The following is a 24,887-nucleotide window of genomic DNA, read 5'->3' as shown; positions in this document are numbered from 1 at the left end:
AGGGGTGGCAGTGGGCGTGGTATACTTGGACAGAGGGGTGGCGGTGGAGGTGGTATACTTTGACAGAGGGGTGGCGGTGGACGTGGTATACTTGGACAGAGGGGTGGATGTGGACGTGGTATACTTGGACAGAGGGGTGGCTGTGGATGTGGCATACTTGGACAGAGGGGTGAACGTGGTATACTTGGACAGAGGGGTGACTGTGGATGTGATATACTTGGACAGAAGGGTGGCGGTGGACGTGGCATACTTGGACAGAGGGGTGGCTGTGGACGTGGTATACTTGGACAGAAGGGTGGCGGTGGACATGGCATACTTGGACAGAGGGGTGGTGGTGGATGTGGTATACTTGGATAGAGGGGGGGGTGGCGGTGGACGTGGTATACTTGGACAGAGGGGTGGCTGTGGACGTGGTATACTTGGAAAGAGGGGTGGCGGTGGACGTGGTATACTTGGAAAGAGGGGTGGCTGTGGACGTGGGATACTTGGACAGAGGGGTGGATGTTGAATACTTGGACAGAAGGGTGGGTGTGGACGTGGTATACTTGGACAGAGGGGTGGATGTTGAATACTTGGACAGAAGGGTGGGTGTGGACGTGGTATACTTGGACAGAGGGGTGACTGTGGATGTGGCATACTTGGACAGAGGGGTGGTGGTGGACATGGCATACTTGGACAGAGGGGTGGCGGTGGACGTGGTATACTTGGACAGAGGGGTGGCTGTGGACGTGGTATACTTGGACAGAGGGGTGGCGGTGGACGTGGTATACTTGGACAGAGGGGTGGCTGTGGATGTGGTATACTTGGACAGAGGGGTGGCTGTGGACGTGGTATACTTGGACAGAGGGGTGGCTGTGGACGTGGTATACTTGGACAGAGGGGTGGCTGTGGACGTGGTATACTTGGAAAGAGGGGTGGTGGTGGATGTGGTATACTTGGATAGAGGGGGGGGTGGCGGTGGACGTGGTATACTTGGACAGAGGGGTGGCTGTGGACGTGGTATACTTGGACAGAGGGGTGGCTGTGGACGTGGTATACTTGGACAGAGGGGTGGCTGTGGACGTGGTATACTTGGAAAGAGGGGTGGCGGTGGACGTGGTATACTTGGAAAGAGGGGTGGCGGTGGACGTGGTATACTTGGACAGAGGGGTGGATGTTGAATACTTGGACAGAAGGGTGGGTGTGGACGTGGTATACTTGGACAGAGGGGTGGATGTTGAATACTTGGACAGAGGGGTGACTGTGGATGTGGCATACTTGGACAGAGGGGTGGTGGTGGACGTGGCATACTTGGACAGAGGGGTGGCGGTGGACATGGTATACTTGGACAGAGGGGTGGCTGTGGACGTGGTATACTTGGACAGAGGGGTGGCGGTGGACGTGGTATACTTGGACAGAGGGGTGGCTGTGGACGTGGTATACTTGGACAGAGGGGTGGCTGTGGACGTGGTATACTTGGACAGAGGGGTGGCTGTGGACGTGGTATACTTGGACAGAGGGGTGGCTGTGGACGTGGTATACTTGGAAAGAGGGGTGGCGGTGGACGTGGTATACTTGGAAAGAGGGGTGGCGGTGGACGTGGTATACTTGGACAGAGGGGTGGATGTTGACTACTTGGACAGAAGGGTGGGTGTGGACGTGGTATACTTGGACAGAGGGGTGGACGTGGTATACTTGGACAGAGGGGTGGCTGTGGCGTGGTATACTTGGACAGAGGGGTGGCGGTGGACGTGGTATACTTGGACAGAGGGGTGGCTGTGGACGTGGTATACTTGGACAGAGGGGTGGATGTGGACGTGGGATACTTGGACAGAGGGGTGGCGGTGGACGTGGTATACTTGGACAGAGGGGGGCTGTGGACGTGGTATACTTGGACAGAGGGGTGGCGGTGGGAGTGGTATACTTAGACAGAGGGGTGGCGGTGGGCGTGGTATACTTGGACAGAGGGGTGGCGGAGGACGTGGTATACTCGGACAGAGGGGTGGCTGTGGACGTGGTATACTTGGACAGAGGGGTGGCGGTGGACGTGGTATACTCGGACAGAGGGGTGGATGTGGACGTGGTATACTTGGACAGAGGGGTGGCGGTGGGCGTGGTATACTTGGACAGAGGGGTGGCGGAGGACGTGGTATACTCGGACAGAGGGGTGGCTGTGGATGTGGTATACTTGGACAGAGGGGTGGGTGTGGACGTGGTATACTTGGACAGAGGGGGGCTGTGGACATGGTATACTTGGACAGAGGGGTGGTGGTGGACGTGGTATACTTGGACAGAGGGGGGGCGGTGGACGTGGTATACTTGGACAGAGGGGTGGCGGTGGACGTGGTATACTTGGACAGAGGGGTGGATGTGGACGTGGTATACTTGGACAGAGGGGTGGATGTGGACGTGGTATACTTGGACAGAGGGGTGGCTGTGGACGTGGTATACTCGGACAGAGGGGTGGATGTGGACGTGGTATACTCGGACAGAGGGGTGGCTGTGGACGTGGTATACTTGGACAGAGGGGTGGGTGTGGACGTGGTATACTTGGACAGAGGGGGGCTGTGGACGTGGTATACTTGGACAGAGGGGTGGTGGTGGACGTGTTATACTTGGACAGAGGGGGGCGGTGGACGTGGTATACTTGGACAGAGGGGTGGCGGTGGACGTGGTATACTTGGACAGAGGGGTGGCGGTGGACGTGGTATACTTGGACAGAGGGGTGGATGTGGACGTGGTATACTTGGACAGAGGGGGGCTGTGGACGTGGTATATTTGGACAGAGGGGTGGCGGTAGATGTGATATACTTGGACATAGGGGTGGGTGTGGACGTGGTATACTTGGACAGAGGGGTGGATGTGGTATACTTGGACAGAGGGGTGGCGGTGGATGTGGTATACTTGGACAGAGGGGTGGATGTGGACGTGGGATACTTGGACAGAGGGGTGGCGGTGGATGTGGTATACTTGGACAGAGGGGTGGCGGTGGATGTGGTATACTTGGACAGAGGGGTGGCGGTGGACGTGGTATACTTGGACAGAGGGGTGGACGTGGTATACTTGGACAGAGGGGTGGATGTGGAGGTGGTATACTTGGACAGAGGGGTGGCTGTGGACGTGGTGTACTTGGAAAGAGGGGTGGCGGTGGACGTGGTATACTTGGACAGAGGCGTGGTGGTGGACGTGGTATACTTGGACAGAGGGGTGGTGGTGGACGTGGTATACTTGGACAGAGGAATGGCTGTGGACGTGGTATACTTGGACAGAGGAATGGCTGTGGACGTGGTATACTTGGACAGAGGGGAGGCTGTGGACGTGGTATACTTGGACAGAGGGGTGGCGGTGGATGTGGTATACTTGGACAGAGGGGTGGCGGTGGACGTGGTATACTTGGACAGAGGGGTGGATGTTGAATACTTGGACAGAGGGGTGGCTGTGGACGTGGTATACTTGGAAAGAGGGGTGGCGGTGGACGTGGTATACTTGGACAGAGGGGTGGATGTGGAATACTTGGACAGAGGGGGAGGTGGACGTGGTATACTTGGACAGAGGGGTGGACGTGGTATACTTGGACAGAGGGGTGGACGTGGTATACTTGGACAGAGGGGTGGATGTGGGCGTGGTATACTTGGACAGAGGGGTGGCTGTGGGCGTGGTATACTTGGACAGAGGGGTGGCGGTGGACGTAGAATATACTTGGTGGCGGTGGACGTGGTATTTGTGTTTTTCAAAGTCCTGCTTGCTGCATTTGTGGTGCATGTGGTAAGAAAGACACAACAAAAATGCACCTCCCGTTGAAACGAGTGGAAAACACATCTGTGCATTTTTGAGTCACACGTCCTATTTCTCACAGGTGCAAAGCACACGAGAAATTTGATAAGATGCGTTTTTACCAAGGGTGTTTTGCAATGGAGCAGTGTGAAAGTAGCCTTACCTTTTTTACAAGGTTAAAAAGTTCTCTTGTGACCATTCATCTCTTCTTTCTGATGCACAGGATACTGTGCAGACAAACAGCATGCCTGTAACCCATAGTCTGTTCAGACTGTGCCAAGATACATGCTGTGCTTGAGCAGGGGGCGTGTCCAAGAAGTAGGCTGTGATTGGGAGGGGGTGTATGACAGAGGAAGGCAGTGATTGGTTGGAGAGAGTGGTGGCTGAACAAACTACCCAATAGTGGCATGCCGTGTGCCTGCACAGTATCCTGTACCTCTGAATGGCCAGACAGATCAGCTTGTGGGCTTTGTATGGTCAGTTTAAAAGAAGGAAGGAAGGTGACCGGTGGGATTAATTAGCTACACTCTGTATATGAATACACAGAGAAATACATATTGAGGGTAAAACTGTAAAATGAAGATTCTTTTTAGAGTTCAGGGACAATTGTATGTCAGTAATTTGTGTGCAGACCGGGAATGATGGTGGATTGACATTTTCTCGTTTATTTCAGGTCGCATCGAGCGATAATCAGACTTGTAACGATCGGCAATACCTGGAACAAACATTGGGAAAGTGCTGCTCCCGCTGCGAGCCGGGTAAGACCGCCCCTCCTCCGCTATGACAACCATCTGCCCAATCAGAGACAGTCTTACATGTGCCACCAATCAGAGCCACTCTAACATGTGCCACCAATCAGAGCCACGCCTACAATTGCCACCAATCAGAGACACTCTAACATGTGCCACCAATCAGAGACACTCTAACATGTGCCACCAATCAGAGACACTCTTACATGTGCCACCAATCAGAGACACTCCTACATGTGCCACCAATCAGAGACACTCTTACATGTGCCACCAATCAGAGAAACTCTTACATGTGCCACCAATCAGAGACACTCTTACATGTGCCACCAATCAGAGACACTCCTACATGTGCCACCAATCAGAGACACTCTTACATGTGCCACCAATCAGAGAAACTCTTACATGTGCCACCAATCAGAGACACTCTTACATGTGCCACCAATCAGAGACACTCTTACATGTGCCACCAATCAGAGCCACGCATACATGTGCCACCAATCAGAGCCACGCCTACAATTGACACCAGAGACACTCTTACATGGGCCACCAATCAGAGCCACTCATACATGTGCCACCAATCAGAGACACTCTTACATGTGCCACCAATCAGAGACACTCTAACATGTGCCACCAATCAGAGACACTCTTACATGTGCCACCAATCAGAGCCACGCCTACAATTGCCACCAATCAGAGACACTCTTACATGTGCCACCAATCAGAGACAGTCTTACATGTGCCACCAATCAGAGCCACTCTAACATGTGCCACCAATCAGAGACACTCTTACATGTGCCACCAGAGACACTCTTACATGTGCCACCAATCAGAGACACTCATACATGTGCCACCAATCAGAGACACTCTAACATGTGCCACCAATCAGAGACACTCTTACATGTGCCACCAATCAGAGACACTCATACATGTGCCACCAATCAGAGACACTCTAACATGTGCCACCAATCAGAGAAACTCTTACATGTGCCACCAATCAGAGACACTCTTACATGTGCCACCAATCAGAGACACTCTTACATGTGCCACCAATCAGAGACACTCTTACATGTGCCACCAGAGAAACTCTTACATGTGCCACCAATCAGAGACACTCTTACATGTGCCACCAATCAGAGACACTCTTACATGTGCCACCAATCAGAGACACTCTTACATGTGCCACCAGAGACACTCTTACATGTGCCACCAATCAGAAACACTCTAACATGTGCCATCAGAGACACTCTAACATGTGCCACCAATCAGAGACACTCTTACATGTGCCACCAATCAGAGACACTCTAACATGTGCCACCAATCAGAGACACTCTTACATGTGCCACCAATCAGAGACACTCTAACATGTGCCACCAATCAGAGACACTCTAACATGTGCCACCAATCAGAGACACTCTTACATGTGCCACCAATCAGAGACACTCATACATGTGCCACCAATCAGAGACACTCTAACATGTGCCACCAATCAGAGACACTCTTACATGTGCCACCAATCAGAGACACTCTTACATGTGCCACCAATCAGAGACACTCATACATGTGCCACCAATCAGAGACACTCTAACATGTGCCACCAATCAGAGACACTCTTACATGTGCCACCAATCAGAGACACTCTAACATGTGCCACCAATCAGAGACACTCTAACATGTGCCACCAATCAGAGACACTCTTACATGTGCCACCAATCAGAGCCACGCCTACAATTGCCACCAATCAGAGACACTCTTACATGTGCCACCAATCAGAGACAGTCTTACATGTGCCACCAATCAGAGCCACTCTAACATGTGCCACCAATCAGAGACACTCTTACATGTGCCACCAGAGACACTCTTACATGTGCCACCAATCAGAGACACTCATACATGTGCCACCAATCAGAGACACTCTAACATGTGCCACCAATCAGAGACACTCTTACATGTGCCACCAATCAGAGACACTCATACATGTGCCACCAATCAGAGACACTCTAACATGTGCCACCAATCAGAGAAACTCTTACATGTGCCACCAATCAGAGACACTCTTACATGGGCCACCAATCAGAGACACTCTTACATGTGCCACCAATCAGAGACACTCTTACATGTGCCACCAATCAGAGACACTCTTACATGTGCCACCAGAGACACTCTTACATGTGCCACCAATCAGAAACACTCTAACATGTGCCACCAGAGACACTCTAACATGTGCCACCAATCAGAGACACTCTTACATGTGCCACCAATCAGAGACACTCTAACATGTGCCACCAATCAGAGACACTCTTACATGTGCCACCAATCAGAGACACTCTAACATGTGCCACCAATCAGAGACACTCTAACATGTGCCACCAATCAGAGACACTCTTACATGTGCCACCAATCAGAGACACTCATACATGTGCCACCAATCAGAGACACTCTAACATGTGCCACCAATCAGAGACACTCTTACATGTGCCACCAATCAGAGACACTCTTACATGTGCCACCAATCAGAGACACTCATACATGTGCCACCAATCAGAGACACTCTAACATGTGCCACCAATCAGAGACACTCTTACATGTGCCACCAATCAGAGACACTCATACATGTGCCACCAGAGACACTCTTACATGGGCCACCAATCAGAGACACTCTTACATGGGCCACCAATCAGAGACACTCTTACATGTGCCACCAATCAGAGACACTCTTACATGTGCCAACAATCAGAGACACGCCTACAATTGACACCAGAGACACTCTTACATGTGCCACCAATCAGAGACACTCTAACATGTGCCACCAATCAGAGAAACTCTTACATGTGCCACCAATCAGAGACACTCTTACATGGGCCACCAATCAGAGACACTCTTACATGTGCCACCAATCAGAGACACTCTTACATGTGCCACCAATCAGAGACACTCTTACATGTGCCACCAATCAGAGACACTCTTACATGTGCCACCAGAGACACTCTTACATGTGCCACCAATCAGAAACACTCTAACATGTGCCACCAGAGACACTCTAACATGTGCCACCAATCAGAGACACTCTTACATGTGCCACCAATCAGAGACACTCTAACATGTGCCACCAATCAGAGACACTCTTACATGTGCCACCAATCAGAGACACTCTAACATGTGCCACCAATCAGAGACACTCATACATGTGCCACCAATCAGAGACACTCTAACATGTGCCACCAATCAGAGACACTCTAACATGTGCCACCAATCAGAGACACTCTAACATGTGCCACCAATCAGAGACACTCATACATGTGCCACCAATCAGAGACACTCTTACATGTGCCACCAATCAGAGACACTCCTACATGTGCCACCAATCAGTGACACTCTTACATGTGCCACCAATCAGAGACACTCTTACATGTGCCACCAATCAGAGACACTCTTACATGTGCCACCAATCAGAGACACTCTTACATGTGCCACCAAACAGAGACACTCTTACATGTGCCACCAATCAGAGACACTCTTATATGTGCCACCAATCAGAGACACTCATACATGTGCCACCAATCAGAGACACTCATACATGTGCCACCAATCAGAGACACTCTTACATGTGCCACCAATCAGAGACACTCATACATGTGCCACCAATCAGAGACACGCCTACAATTGACACCAAGGTTCAACAACCTTGAAAGCAAGAATCTCATTGGCTCTTGTGGGCGATGGATATTTCCCTTGTGAGGTCTATGCAGAGGAATGAGGTCCCTGACTTCCGAGTCACATGGTGCTGCGGCGGCGTGCGTTCCGGTATGCAGGAAATCCTGCGTCTTTGCGGATGTGTGGGGATGCAATCAGAATTCATGGCACCCGACAGATATTGTGAATAGATGTGCATTTCTCTGCATGTCAGAAGAGTTTTACACGTGTTCCCGAAACGCACTGGTGTGCCGCTTCACACTTCTCATGTTGTAACGCAACGTCACTCCGCGTGAAAAACACACCAAAACAAGTTATTATAATGAAGGGTCAGGGTTTCCCATTGGAGAATATGGTTAGGACTCAGGAATTGGAATAGGGACCTCCCCCAGAGGTCAAAGGTCAGAAGGCGGGTCCCCAGAGGTCAATGGTCAGAGCTGACCCACCCCCACCAAAGTGTACCGCCTACGCCAACTAAGTCGGGGAAAGTGCTTATCGCGCGCTCCAGCGCTTAGCAGTAGATGGAAGCGCGCTGCATTTTTGCTTGTTGCAATTTTTGTGTGTTTTAGTAAAATTGGGGATTTCATTGGAAAACGCACAAAAACGCACAACATGCATTCTGTGCCTTGGAGAAAGATCACGTCTTTTCTAACCTAGCCACACGGTACACAAGGGGCCACACGGTACACAAGGGGCCACACGGTACACAAGGGGCCACGCGATACACAAGGGGCCACACGGTACACAAGGTACACAAGGGGCCACGCGATACACAAGGGGCCACACGGTACACAAGGGGCCACGCGGTACATGCGGTACACAAGGGGCCACGCGGTACACAAGGGGCCACGCGGTACATGCGGTACACAAGGGGCCACACGGTACACAAGGGGCCACACGGTACACAAGGGGCCACACGGTACACAAGGGGCCACGTGGTACATGTGGTACACAAGGGGCCACGCGGTACACAAGGGGCCACGCGGTACACAAGGGGCCACACGGTACACAAGGGGCCACGCGGTACATGCGGTACACAAGGGGCCACGCGGTACACAAGGGGCCACGCGGTACACAAGGGGCCACACGGTACACAAGGGGCCACACGGTACATGCGGTACACAAGGGGCCACGCGGTACACAAGGGGCCACACGGTACACAAGGGGCCACACGGTACATGCGGTACACAAGGGGCCACGCGGTACACAAGGGGCCACACGGTACACAAGGGGCCACACGGTACACAAGGGGCCACACGGTACACAAGGGGCCACGCGGTACACAAGGGGCCACGCGGTACACAAGGGGCCACGCGGTACACAAGGGGCCACGCGGTACACAAGGGGCCACGCGGTACACAAAGGGCCACGCGGTACACAAAGGGCCACATACTCCCCGCCCCTTTCTTTCGTGGCAAGCCATGTTTTATGCTTGGATAAGGGTCTAATGTGAGTTTTAGGTGGGGCTCCACCCTATTGTTTTCATGTGCCCTCCAATCCACACCAGACTCCTATCTAGAAAAAGAGAGCCTCAGGGGTAAAGTAAGTTAATATTATAGTGGGAGGTACCATCATCCTTGAGAATATAGGGTACATGGGTCTAGGGTCCCCGGACCAAAGGGCCAAGAGGGGGAAATACGGGCCAATTAGGACTATCGCGGTACCGGTGTAGAGTTACAAAATAAAATAAGAATATGTAAAAAATTGATCATTTTTATTTCAGAATACATACAAGACAATTACATAATAAAAGGCACCAAAACAGAGGTCCCCAGAGGGGAAAACATTGCGATGAGTTGAGGGTTGTGACAGTATCTCAACTAGTTTCGCGGATTTGTACCGCTTCATCAGGAGAAAGCTCTAACAGAAGTCCGCCAATGGGGTACAGCGGGCGGGACCAGACAAGAACCCCCGCGGGGGCCAACAGGGACACAAGTGTGGAGGGACCTGCTTGTCCTGGTGAATGAGGGGGTCCCGGGAGCAGGAGCCCAGTAGTGGCACATATTGAGGTACAACTGGGTGTGTGTGTTGTTGGGAGGCACCAAACCTTGTCCCGATGGAGCGTCAGGGTAATGATGCCGCCTGCAGTACACTGGGCTGGGTAGAGCCACAGCAGTCCCGGGGTCCGGCTTTTATGTATTCTGAAATAAAAATGATCAATTTTTTACATATTCTTATTTTATTTTGTAACTCTACACCGGTAATTGGCCCGTATTTCGGTCCGGGGACCCTAGACCCAAGTACCCTATATTCAGACTCCTATCTAGAATAAAGATCTTGTATAGATATTGGGGATACCCCGCGTCCTTTTTGTGGGAGGTCCCATCATGACCGGGGCTCTATGGAGAGGAACATGGAGGTCTGTTCCCAGCTCAGGGCAGATATGGTGACAGAGACCGTGCACCAGGCTGTTAGCAGAACGTTTGCCACCACATCAGGAATCAAGAATGTCACTGCCTGATCATTGGGTAGAATGCCACTGACGCTGACCGGTGGTGCCACCTGATCATTGGGTAGAATGCCACTGACCGGTGCTGCCACCTGATCATTGGGTAGAATGCCACTGACGCTGACCGGTGCTGCCACCTGATCATTGGGTAGAATGCCACTGACACTGACCGGTGCTGCCACCTGATCATTGGGTAGAATGCCACTGACGCTGACCGGTGCTGCCACCTGATCATTGGGTAGAATGCCACTGATGCTGACCGGTGCTGCCACCTGATCATTGGGTAGAATGCCACTGATGCTGACCGGTGCTGCCACCTGATCATTGGGTAGAATGCCACTGACGATGACCGGTGCTGCCACCTGATCATTGGGTAGAATGCAACTGATGCCGACTGGTGCTGCCACCTGATCATTGGGTAGAATGCCACTGACCGGTGCTGCCACCTGATCATTGGGTAGAATGCCACTGATGCCGACTGGTGCTGCCACCTGATCATTGGGTAGAATGCCACTGACCGGTGCTGCCACCACCTGATCATTGGGTAGAATGCCACTGATGCTGACCGGTGCTGCCACCTGATCATTGGGTAGAATGCCACTGACGCTGACCGGTGCTGCCACCTGATCATTGGGTAGAATGCCACTGATGCCGACTGGTGCTGCCACCTGATCATTGGGTAGAATGCCACTGATGCCGACTGGTGCTGCCACCTGATCATTGGGTAGAATGCCACTGACCGGTGCTGCCACCTGATCATTGGGTAGAATGCCACTGACACTGACCGGTGCTGCCACCTGATCATTGGGTAGAATGCCACTGACGCTGACCGGTGCTGCCACTTGATCATTGGGTAGAATGCCACCGATGCTGACCGGTGCTGCCACCTGATCACTGGGTAGAATGCCACCGACGCTGACCGGTGCTGCCACCTGATCACTGGGTAGAATGCCACTGACGCTGACCGGTGCTGCCACCTGATCATTGGGTAGAATGCCACTGATGCCGACTGGTGCTGCCACCTGATCATTGGGTAGAATGCCACTGATGCCGACTGGTGCTGCCACCTGATCATTGGGTAGAATGCCACTGACCGGTGCTGCCACCACCTGATCATTGGGTAGAATGCCACTGACGCTGACCGGTGCTGCCACTTGATCATTGGGTAGAATGCCACCGATGCTGACCGGTGCTGCCACCTGATCACTGGGTAGAATGCCACCGACGCTGACCGGTGCTGCCACCTGATCACTGGGTAGAATGCCACTGACGCTGACCGGTGCTGCCACCTGATCATTGGGTAGAATGCCACTGATGCCGACTGGTGCTGCCACCTGATCATTGGGTAGAATGCCACTGATGCCGACTGGTGCTGCCACCTGATCATTGGGTAGAATGCCACTGACCGGTGCTGCCACCTGATCATTGGGTAGAATGCCACTGATGCCGACTGGTGCTGCCACCTGATCATTGGGTAGAATGCCACTGACCGGTGCTGCCACCACCTGATCATTGGGTAGAATGCCACTGATGCTGACCGGTGCTGCCACCTGATCATTGGGTAGAATGCCACTGACGCTGACCGGTGCTGCCACCTGATCATTGGGTAGAATACCACTGATGCCGACTGGTGCTGCCACCTGATCATTGGGTAGAATGCCACTGATGCCGACTGGTGCTGCCACCTGATCATTGGGTAGAATGCCACTGACCGGTGCCACCTGATCATTGGGTAGAATGCCACTGATGCTGACCGGTGCTGCCACCTGATCATTGGGTAGAATGCCACTGATGCTGACCGGTGCTGCCACCTGATCATTGGGTAGAATGCCATTTACGCTGACTGGTGCTGCCACCTGATCATTGGGTAGAATGCCACTGATGCTGACCGGTGCTGCCACCTGATCATTGGGTAGAATGCCATTGACGCTGACCGGTGCTGCCACCTGATCATTGGGTAGAATGCCATTGACGCTGACTGGTGCTGCCACCTGATCATTGGGTAGAATGCCACTGACGCTGACCGGTGCTGCCACCTGATCATTGGGTAGAATGCCACCGACGCTGACCGGTGCTGCCACTTGATCATTGGGTAGAATGCCACCGACGCTGACCGGTGCTGCCACCTGATCACTGGGTAGAATGCCGCTGACCGGAGCTGCTACCTGATCACTGGAGAAAATGCAGCTACCGCTGACTTCACCCAGACATCATAGGAGAACTGAGAGACCAGCTGTCACCTCAATACTTGGTCTGCTGTCCAAACTCTACTGTACCTTATTAAATAGGAACAGTATTATATGCTTGAGCTACAATACAAGGGCCTATACCTGGGTTAAGAGGAACTTATCTTGAGCGTTCAAACGCTGGATCTGGGCCCCAACATGCTGGCCAGCAGGCAAAAGGTTTAATACAGACTGACAGATTGTTATTGTAACATTGTCCCTCAGGCAGGACCACCCTCAGCATAGAGCTTAGGGGTTATCCTCTGGACCACTGGCTTGTTATCAACAGTATGTCCTATTTCCTACTATGCAGAAAACAATAAGTGCAGCGCTAAAGTTGATATTGAGTGGAAAAATGTTGCCAAGATCACATATCATTGGAAGTGAGAACAACAGAGGACTGTGAGGAATGTGAATGGGAATTCACTCAGCATGGGGGCAATGCTTGTAATGAGTCCATGTGTGTATAACCTAACAGGTGAATGGAAACACCGACCAGGTGCAATGAACAATGAAAAGTTCAATGAACAAATGGAAACAGTTCATAGGTATGCTTCCCAGTGGAAGGATAAAACACTTCAAACGTAATGCTGGTTCAGATAAAGAAAGTAGCAGTCATGGCTTGTCTGTAGCAATCTTCAGAAAATCATATAAAGAGGGTGGATACTCTTACCAGCTAAGGTGGACTTGCATGTTAGTACTAACATCAAGTCGGATACAGCATGGTGGTCACAGCGGACCCTGGGCTCTGTACGGATGGATCTGTGGGATGGTCTCTCCAACTGGAACGATGGAACCGATCTTTTCAGATACCTCTCTCAGGAACAGAAACCCAAATGGACAGGGCCGATGACTCATGGATCAACACAGCATGTGTGGAAAGGAAAAAAAATGCTCCAATGGTGCAGGTCAAAAAAAAACCGTGAAGGCTTTATTTGTAAAAAAATTAAACAATAAAATCACGTGAATAGTTATAAAAGGCAGTATGGGGTACTAAGCATGTTACCCGACGCGTTTCGGCTCTAAGCCATCAACAGGGGCATGTATCTGTACCCCCACACTGCTAAATTTATATGTACCAAACAATCCAAAGCTCCTCCCCAGGGAGGGAGGAGACAGGAAGTTAAACAATCATGGTAATGCATGGCATAAGCTGATGCGTATTTTACATATGCAAAACATGTCATACAAGTATACATCATAAAACCATTAAATAAAAATGCACATATGTAGCACAAAAATATAAAAAATGACTTGCAGAGGGTAAAATTTGACTTATACCAACTATTTGTGTAGCAAACCGTTTATCACAGTATATGTTAAAACGTGTCAATGCTGAGTGTCCAACTGGAAGCTGCAATCCGCCGCCAGCCATAACACATCACCCCTTCTGGAAGAAGCACACACTCTCCAGCACCAACATGTATAAAAAAAAAAAAAAAAAAAACGCACAAAAGCCCAGAACTTGAGCTAACACAATACACAGCTCCTGGAAATCAATCCGGAGCGTGTATCAGTGTACAGGGGACACCCTACGTGATTGGAGGACAACGGAGAAGGCTAGGGGGCGGGGCCGGTGACGCGAACCGATAAACATCCAATCGCGGTCATCAGCCACAGCCGCGCCCCCAGGTCAGGTCCGTATACTGAAGACTAATGGAGGGGGAGGGCCCCAAATCGCAACCTATTAACAGAGAGGATCGTCGATGACTGACAAGCATCAGCGATCCGACGTGAGGTGCAGAGAACGGGCGCGGTGACGACGAATCGCCAGCACGGCCGCCCACTGAACTACCGCCGACACCACGTGTGCTCGTCATGTGACATAAACACCATCAGTCTAGGGAAATAAACAAAAGCTCCGGACGTACAGCGAATTACGTGATAACGTCATAATCGGAGAGCCAATTGAATGGGTGTATCAAAGGCCGAGGGCTAAAGGGGCAATTCAGCCCTGGGGGACACTCGAAGGGTAGGATGGCAAAACATTGATGCAAGAAACAAAAAATAGTTTGAAAATAATCTGTGTCAGTAGACATCCAAATAAACACAGTGAGCGTGCCTTGATGGAATCATATTGGTGGTGAAACTTTATATTAGATATTCGGTGCACATCAGAATAGGACATGGATGTCACAACAGCCCAATGAATGGACGCACGTCAAAAATAATTTGTGTCAGTGGGCATCCAAATAAAAACAATGAAAGTGCCTAGATGGACTACATGTTTAATGGTGAAACTTAATATTAGATATTCAGTGCACACCAGAATCAGACATGGACGTCACAAAGGCCCAATAGAGGGACGCATGTCGAAACCAGGGGGCACTGAAATCTGTGGCTTTGAGATAACCTTTACAAAAAAAGGAGAAACGGAGGAGAAACATGACACTTAGGAGCTCACGCCCGGTTGATGAAACAGTTGACATCCCAGTCAACGTTCATGCCGTGGGGCGTGTAGCTCCTAAGTTCATGTATCCAAAAGGTCTCTAAGCGGGAGACCCCCCTCACACAGGAGTCACCCCGCCAATGAGGCACAAATTTATCGATAACTTGGAAAGAGGTACCCCTAGGATCTTTCGCATGGCATTCCAAGTAGTGTCTGGAGACTGTGTGCTTTGGGCAGCCCTTCCTAATCTTACCCAAATGCTCATTCACTCGAATGGCAAAGTTGCGAATGGTTCGGCCCACGTATTGCAACTTGCAGGGACATGTAATCAGGTACACTATATAGCTAGTGAAGCATGTAGTAAAATGCTTCATCTGATACGTGCGGTTGGTTACAGTGGAAACAAAAGTATCCGTCCTCCGTCGGCCCAGAACATTGACAATGCATGGGTTGCACTTCCGACAGGGATGGTAACCTTTAGTTTCTGGAAAAAATACAACTTTTTTTGGTGGATCTATGACATTGGGTGCAATTTCACTTTGTACGGATTTTGCTCCCCTGAAAATTACACCTGCCCTTTCAGGTAAGGAGGGTCCTAGAATCTTGTCACTACGGAGGACCTTCCAGTGTCTATTGAGTATTTTCTTTATGTCATTATGTTGTACAGAAAAATCAGTGAAGAAGGACCATTTAAACCTATCGTCCCTATCTTTCTTGGGTTTGTCCATAAGCAAAGAAGACCTTTCAAGGTTAGAAACAGTGTTAATAGCCTCGTCCAAATCATGAGTTCTGTATCCTTTATCCAAGAATCTCTTTTTTTAAATCTGGCACTGAGAATCAAAATCTTCCCTCCTGGTACAATTTCTCTTCATACGAAGGAATTGACCCTGAGGGACAGATCGCAGCCATTGATGGTAATGGCAGCTATCGACCGGAATATAGCCATTCCGGTCGGTTGGCTTAAAGTAAGTCTTAAACTCGAAGTGACCATCGATTGCCAAGATCTCTAGATCTAAAAAGTGGATCGAGGTGGAACTGGCTTCGTATGACAAAACGATACCACGATTGTTGTCATTAAGGAAGGACATGAAGGAGTCAAGAGACTCCCTCGTGCCCTTCCAAAGGAGGAGGATGTCGTCGATATAACGCGCCCAGAGAATCAGTTCGGGTCTACGTGGGGTATCGACGACATCCTCCTCCCACTGGGCCATGAAAAGATTGGCGAGGCTGGGGGCATATTTGGCCCCCATCGCCACGCCTTTGACTTGGGAAAAAAACTGCCCCTGAAACCAGAAGTAGTTGTGCTTTGTGGCGAAGTTCAGTAACTCCATAACAAAGTTCCTCTGGATCACAGAAAGGGAAGAGTTACGTGTAAGGAACAGTTCCACCGCGGCCAGGCCCAATTGATGGGAAATACATGTATATAAGGCGGAAACGTCAGCCGTCACCAACAATATTTCACCCTCATAATGGACAGACTCAAGTAATTTAATAGTGTCCTTAGTATCCCTCAGATATGAGGGAACCGATTTTACAAGAGGCTGAAGATAGAAATCTATATACCTGCCGATACGCGATGTCACTGAGTCAATCCCGCTGACGATGGGTCGCCCAGGGGGATTGACAACGTCCTTATGGACCTTCGGCAGGTAATAGATGACCGGAATACGCGGTGCCAAAGGGACTAGGTATTCCGCTTCCTTTTTGTTTAGGATGTTGAGGGCTGAACCTTCTTTAATTAAGGCTGTTAAGGCCTTTTTGTATTTGGAGGTGGGATCTCCAGGGAGGATGATATATGTGGTGTTGTCACCCAGCAATCTATTCATCTCCTGGAGGTACGCTTCTTTATCCAATATCACCATTCCCCCGCCTTTGTCGGCTGGGCGAATGATGATATTTTTCTTGGCACAGAGGGTCTGTAGACCCGCTTGTATAGTGGGATCTTGATGAATTCTCTTTTTGGGTAGCTTGTCTAAATCGTTCAAAACCAAACTGCGGAACACGTTGACAGAGTGGGCTGTGTTAGCCGCAGGGTTGAATAAAGAGGGATTAGACAAGCCAGAGTGTATGGTCGCTACATTCAAGGTAGAGTTAGAAGTGACAGAGTGTGTGGTCACTGCATGTGAGGTAGAGTTGAATATGACGGGGGGGGGGGGGAATGGCTGACGACGTCAAAGTTCCACCCTGTTGGGTGGACATAGATTGGGATAAAAAGTGTCTCTGTATATTCAATTTACGAATAAATTTTTGCACATCGATGAAAGTGGAAAAACCATTGAGCTTCCTGGGAGGAACAAATTTCAGACCCTTGTCAAGGACAGTTTGTTCATCTTCAGAAAGGGTAACTGAACTGAGGTTAAATAGACCTATGCCTCTGAGATTTTTCTTTTTTTGGCGCTGAACACGCCAGCCACCTCTGATACCTCGTTTGGTCTTTGGCTGCGAGGTATGTGATAAGTGGGAGGGTGGAAGCCCTGTGGTCTGGGAAAACCCGGTTCCTCATACCACCCATCATGAGAACCTCTAGGGTGGTCTTCGCCATCCCCATAGTAGTGAGGGTATGGGCGGAAGTCATAATGGGCTTCATATGTCTCTCCCATGCGTGGAGCATTAGAATATGAAGTCCTCACTGGGGTGTGATAGGTGGATCCCCTTCTAATTGGACCGTTCTCCTGTGTCCACCTAGAAGGGCCCACATCATATTCTCCAGAATGTGTATAATTAGGGTCATGTTGGATATAACCTCTATTACCCCGATTGTGGCCCCTCCCTCTATATGGGAAACCCCTGCTATTGGAAGAAGATCGATGTCTACCACGACCCTCTACATGTGGGGGGGGGGTGTTGTTTGGGGGGATTCTTGATGTTAGTATCTCTTTTAGGAGGCGGTCTTGTGGAAGGCTGGGAAGGAGCCTCATAGACCAGCGTCCTATCAGAGATAGCATCGGGAGGTGCAGAAATTTCCATATCCGAATGAGCATTAGCAAGGCTAATGGAAATTTTCTTCTGCCAATTGAAGACAGTTTTGGCTTTATAATCAGCTATATCCCGATTGTATTTCTTTTGCTTCTTTGTCTTCTGCTCTTTCTCCTCTTTTTCAAGCAGAGTTGTTAGACCAGAAGACAAAGAAACATACTCAGGAGTATTGATAGAGGGAATGAGTCTTTCTCTAGTTTCCTTGATCTCTTTGTCCAAGATCTTCAAACGAGCTTTTTTGCGTTCCATCAGGTAGGCAATAAGCTGAAGACCAGCCTCGTCTATGAGGCTCCTTCCCAGCCTTCCACAAGACCGCCTCCTAAAAGAGATACTAACATCAAGAATCCCCCCAAACAACATCCCCCCCCACATGTAGAGGGTCGTGGTAGACATCGATCTTCTTCCAATAGCAGGGGTTTCCCATATAGAGGGAGGGGCCACAATCGGGGTAATAGAGGTTATATCCAACATGACCCTAATTATACACATTCTGGAGAATATGATGTGGGCCCTTCTAGGTGGACACAGGAGAACGGTCCAATTAGAAGGGGATCCACCTATCACACCCCAGTGAGGACTTCATATTCTAATGCTCCACGCATGGGAGAGACATATGAAGCCCATTATGACTTCCGCCCATACCCTCACTACTATGGGGATGGCGAAGACCACCCTAGAGGTTCTCATGATGGGTGGTATGAGGAACCGGGTTTTCCCAGACCACAGGGCTTCCACCCTCCCACTTATCACATACCTCGCAGCCAAAGACCAAACGAGGTATCAGAGGTGGCTGGCGTGTTCAGCGCCAAAAAAAGAAAAATCTCAGAGGCATAGGTCTATTTAACCTCAGTTCAGTTACCCTTTCTGAAGATGAACAAACTGTCCTTGACAAGGGTCTGAAATTTGTTCCTCCCAGGAAGCTCAATGGTTTTTCCACTTTCATCGATGTGCAAAAATTTATTCGTAAATTGAATATACAGAGACACTTTTTATCCCAATCTATGTCCACCCAACAGGGTGGAACTTTGACGTCGTCAGCCATTCCCCCCCCCCCCGTCATATTCAACTCTACCTCACATGCAGTGACCACACACTCTGTCACTTCTAACTCTACCTTGAATGTAGCGACCATACACTCTGGCTTGTCTAATCCCTCTTTATTCAACCCTGCGGCTAACACAGCCCACTCTGTCAACGTGTTCCGCAGTTTGGTTTTGAACGATTTAGACAAGCTACCCAAAAAGAGAATTCATCAAGATCCCACTATACAAGCGGGTCTACAGACCCTCTGTGCCAAGAAAAATATCATCATTCGCCCAGCCGACAAAGGCGGGGGAATGGTGATATTGGATAAAGAAGCGTACCTCCAGGAGATGAATAGATTGCTGGGTGACAACACCACATATATCATCCTCCCTGGAGATCCCACCTCCAAATACAAAAAGGCCTTAACAGCCTTAATTAAAGAAGGTTCAGCCCTCAACATCCTAAACAAAAGGAAGCGGAATACCTAGTCCCTTTGGCACCGCGTATTCCGGTCATCTATTACCTGCCGAAGGTCCATAAGGACGTTGTCAATCCCCCTGGGCGACCCATCGTCAGCGGGATTGACTCAGTGACATCGCGTATCGGCAGGTATATAGATTTCTATCTTCAGCCTCTTGTAAAATCGGTTCCCTCATATCTGAGGGATATTAAGGACACTATTAAATTACTTGAGTCTGTCCATTATGAGGGTGAAATATTGTTGGTGACGGCTGACGTTTCCGCCTTATATACATGTATTTCCCATCAATTGGGCCTGGCCGCGGTGGAACTGTTCCTTACACGTAACTCTTCCCTTTCTGTGATCCAGAGGAACTTTGTTATGGAGTTACTGAACTTCGCCACAAAGCACAACTACTTCTGGTTTCAGGGGCAGTTTTTTTCCCAAGTCAAAGGCGTGGCGATGGGGGCCAAATATGCCCCCAGCCTCGCCAATCTTTTCATGGCCCAGTGGGAGGAGGATGTCGTCGATACCCCACGTAGACCCGAACTGATTCTCTGGGCGCGTTATATCGACGACATCCTCCTCCTTTGGAAGGGCACGAGGGAGTCTCTTGACTCCTTCATGTCCTTCCTTAATGACAACAATCGTGGTATCGTTTTGTCATACGAAGCCAGTTCCACCTCGATCCACTTTTTAGATCTAGAGATCTTGGCAATCGATGGTCACTTCGAGTTTAAGACTTACTTTAAGCCAACCGACCGGAATGGCTATATTCCGGTCGATAGCTGCCATTACCATCAATGGCTGCGATCTGTCCCTCAGGGTCAATTCCTTCGTATGAAGAGAAATTGTACCAGGAGGGAAGATTTTGATTCTCAGTGCCAGATTTAAAAAAAGAGATTCTTGGATAAAGGATACAGAACTCATGATTTGGACGAGGCTATTAACACTGTTTCTAACCTTGAAAGGTCTTCTTTGCTTATGGACAAACCCAAGAAAGATAGGGACGATAGGTTTAAATGGTCCTTCTTCACTGATTTTTCTGTACAACATAATGACATAAAGAAAATACTCAATAGACACTGGAAGGTCCTCCGTAGTGACAAGATTCTAGGACCCTCCTTACCTGAAAGGGCAGGTGTAATTTTCAGGGGAGCAAAATCCGTACAAAGTGAAATTGCACCCAATGTCATAGATCCACCAAAAAAAGTTGTATTTTTTCCAGAAACTAAAGGTTACCATCCCTGTCGGAAGTGCAACCCATGCATTGTCAATGTTCTGGGCCGACGGAGGACGGATACTTTTGTTTCCACTGTAACCAACCGCACGTATCAGATGAAGCATTTTACTACATGCTTCACTAGCTATATAGTGTACCTGATTACATGTCCCTGCAAGTTGCAATACGTGGGCCGAACCATTCGCAACTTTGCCATTCGAGTGAATGAGCATTTGGGTAAGATTAGGAAGGGCTGCCCCAAGCACACAGTCTCCAGACACTACTTGGAATGCCATGCGAAAGATCCTAGGGGTACCTCTTTCCAAGTTATCGATAAATTTGTGCCTCATTGGCGGGGTGACTCCTGTGTGAGGGGGGTCTCCCGCTTAGAGACCTTTTGGATACATGAACTTAGGAGCTACACGCCCCACGGCATGAACGTTGACTGGGATGTCAACTGTTTCATCAACCGGGCGTGAGCTCCTAAGTGTCATGTTTCTCCTCCGTTTCTCCTTTTTTTGTAAAGGTTATCTCAAAAGCCACAGATTTCAGTGCCCCCTGGTTTCGACATGCGTCCCTCTATTGGGCCTTTGTGACGTCCATGTCTGATTCTGGTGTGCACTGAATATCTAATATTAAGTTTCACCATTAAACATGTAGTCCATCTAGGCACTTTCATTGTTTTTATTTGGATGCCCACTGACACAAATTATTTTTGACGTGCGTCCATTCATTGGGCTGTTGTGACATCCATGTCCTATTCTGATGTGCACCGAATATCTAATATAAAGTTTCACCACCAATATGATTCCATCAAGGCACGCTCACTGTGTTTATTTGGATGTCTACTGACACAGATTATTTTCAAACTATTTTTTGTTTCTTGCATCAATGTTTTGCCATCCTACCCTTCGAGTGTCCCCCAGGGCTGAATTGCCCCTTTAGCCCTCGGCCTTTGATACACCCATTCAATTGGCTCTCCGATTATGACGTTATCACGTAATTCGCTGTACGTCCGGAGCTTTTGTTTATTTCCCTAGACTGATGGTGTTTATGTCACATGACGAGCACACGTGGTGTCGGCGGTAGTTCAGTGGGCGGCCGTGCTGGCGATTCGTCGTCACCGCGCCCGTTCTCTGCACCTCACGTCGGATCGCTGATGCTTGTCAGTCATCGACGATCCTCTCTGTTAATAGGTTGCGATTTGGGGCCCTCCCCCTCCATTAGTCTTCAGTATACGGACCTGACCTGGGGGCGCGGCTGTGGCTGATGACCGCGATTGGATGTTTATCGGTTCGCGTCACCGGCCCCGCCCCCTAGCCTTCTCCGTTGTCCTCCAATCACGTAGGGTGTCCCCTGTACACTGATACACGCTCCGGATTGATTTCCAGGAGCTGTGTATTGTGTTAGCTCAAGTTCTGGGCTTTTGTGCGTTTTTTTTTTTTTTTTTTTTTATACATGTTGGTGCTGGAGAGTGTGTGCTTCTTCCAGAAGGGGTGATGTGTTATGGCTGGCGGCGGATTGCAGCTTCCAGTTGGACACTCAGCATTGACACGTTTTAACATATACTGTGATAAACGGTTTGCTACACAAATAGTTGGTATAAGTCAAATTTTACCCTCTGCAAGTCATTTTTTATATTTTTGTGCTACATATGTGCATTTTTATTTAATGGTTTTATGATGTATACTTGTATGACATGTTTTGCATATGTAAAATACGCATCAGCTTATGCCATGCATTACCATGATTGTTTAACTTCCTGTCTCCTCCCTCCCTGGGGAGGAGCTTTGGATTGTTTGGTACATATAAATTTAGCAGTGTGGGGGTACAGATACATGCCCCTGTTGATGGCTTAGAGCCGAAACGCGTCGGGTAACATGCTTAGGTGTCCGTTTAATAAACTGTGAAGTTTTTTCTCCGTTCAGTTCACAGCAGTTCACGGCAGTTCTCATGAGGAGAATTATCTCCTCTGCAGCCGGTTTAATAAACTGAGAACTTCAGTTCTCAGATGGTGAACAGAGGTGAAGTTTTTTCTCTGAAAACAGCCGAGATCTGTGTAAAAGTGGGTGGACTGCCTGTAATCTCGTGAGATATTGTGAGATTATGGTGCAGCCGAATTCAAGTTTAAAAGAACATGTAATTAATGTTTTCAGACATGTGATAACATATTATATATATATATATATATATATATATATATAATATATATATAAAATTACATATATATATATATATATACACACATATACACATACACACATACACATACATATATACATATATACCGTATTTATCAGCCTATTGTGCGCACCCGCGTATAGCGTGCACCCCTACTCTGGACGTGAAATTCCTGAATTTTATTTATTTTTTATTACTTACAGTTTTGGTGTCTTGCCTGTCGTCCATCGGTGGCCTTGTCCGGTCCGGCGTCCGTCTGCGGCCTTCGTGGTGTCCTCCCCGCTGCTCCTGCGCTGTCTCTGAGCCGATCCCTGCTTCCCGCGCTGTGTTTGAACGCCGCCGCCGACATATACCGAGCGCACTACACTCGAGCACACTCAGCTCCTCTCGCATAACCTAGAAGGGAGCCGAGCCTGGCCGACTGTACCCGAATGTACTGCGCTCGGTATATGTCCGCGGCGGCGTTCAAACACAGTGCGGGAAGCAGGGATCGGCGGCAAAGTTCAAACACAGTGCGGGAAGCAAGTATCGGCGTATATCGCGCACCCACAATTTTGCCCTGATTTTAAGGGCAAAAAAGTGCGCGGTATACGCCGATAAATACGGTATATATATGTGTGTGTGTATGTGTATGTGTGTGTATGTATGTGTATATATATATATATATATATACACACACACACACGTGTTATATAGATACTGTATGTATGTGTATATATATATATACATACACACACACACACGTGTATATTGTTGTTAATATTCATTTTTAACCCACTGGTGTTGAAATTAGGAAGAAATAAGCTTTCTTCCTCTTATCACACCAGCTTCTCTCCCAGATTCTCCACCTCTGAGCTGGTGAATCTGGAAGGGAGATATTTCAGGTGAAGAGCAGTGAAATCTTCAGATCACGGTTTATTAAACTGGCCGTTTGTGACAAAACATCCATGTGCTGTGATGTGAAGTGAAGAATGTGTTCTCTGCTCCTTATCACAGTTTATTAAACCGGCAATGCTCTGTGATAAGCAGTGATCAGCCGTGATCATCATGATCTCCGCTTATCACGGTTTATTAAACGTACACCTTAGTGTGAAGGATGTCAGTGTAAATCTCCCTGCTTGGTTCATGTGTCACAAGCTATTGACATGTTAATGACCCTTCCTCAGCCAGCTCCCTAGTTCAAATGGTAATTGATTTATTGTGTGTGGGAAGGAGACCGGCCTTACTGTTTACAATGATTAGATAAGGGGCTCATGTTAATCATTCTGATTGCTTCATTGTGGTCAGGCTGTTACACCTAGTAATTAACTCCGCTGATGTCTTTATCTAAAGAAACATGTCTGCATGGTCGGCTCCGACTTGTCTCCTATAATCTGTATGGGAAACCCCACTGTGTGAGGGGGCGTTCCTAACAGGCTGTAACCACATATAAGCTGAGTTTTTGTGTCAATAAAGTGTCTTGTTCCAGCAGTAAGCTTGTCTCATGTGTGGCTTTCTGGGCGATTCCAGGGATATCCCTCCTCGTGGAATATTGGGGTGATTGTCGTTATGGGAAGAAGGGAACGTTGACGGGGATATCATACCGATACCGTCACACTTAGTACCCCATACTGCCTTTTATAACTATTCACGTGATTTTATTGTTTAATTTTTTTACAAATAAAGCCTTCACGGTTTTTTTTGACCTGCACCATTGGAGCATTTTTTTTCCTTTCCACACATGCTGTGTTGATCCATGAGTCATCGGCCCTGTCCATTTGGGTTTCT

The 24,887-nt window shown here is 49.0% G+C and overlaps 1 protein-coding gene across 1 annotated transcript in view; it reads left to right on the top strand.

The window, feature by feature from the left end:
• LOC120921893 (tumor necrosis factor receptor superfamily member 26-like) overlaps nucleotides 1-24,887 on the top strand; it is a 103,317-nt gene that overhangs the window by 22,582 nt on the left and 55,848 nt on the right. The window contains exon 2 of the mRNA XM_040334392.1: nucleotides 4,427-4,511. Coding sequence (XP_040190326.1) covers nucleotides 4,427-4,511 — 85 coding nt within the window. The remainder of the gene's footprint in view (nucleotides 1-4,426; nucleotides 4,512-24,887) is intronic.

Source organism: Rana temporaria (assembly GCF_905171775.1).
Source record: "Rana temporaria chromosome 8 unlocalized genomic scaffold, aRanTem1.1 chr8y, whole genome shotgun sequence".
Taxonomy (NCBI): domain Eukaryota; kingdom Metazoa; phylum Chordata; class Amphibia; order Anura; family Ranidae; genus Rana; species Rana temporaria.
The sequence above is the reverse complement of the archived record's forward strand: the minus strand, read 5'-3'. Positions and strand labels throughout refer to the sequence as shown.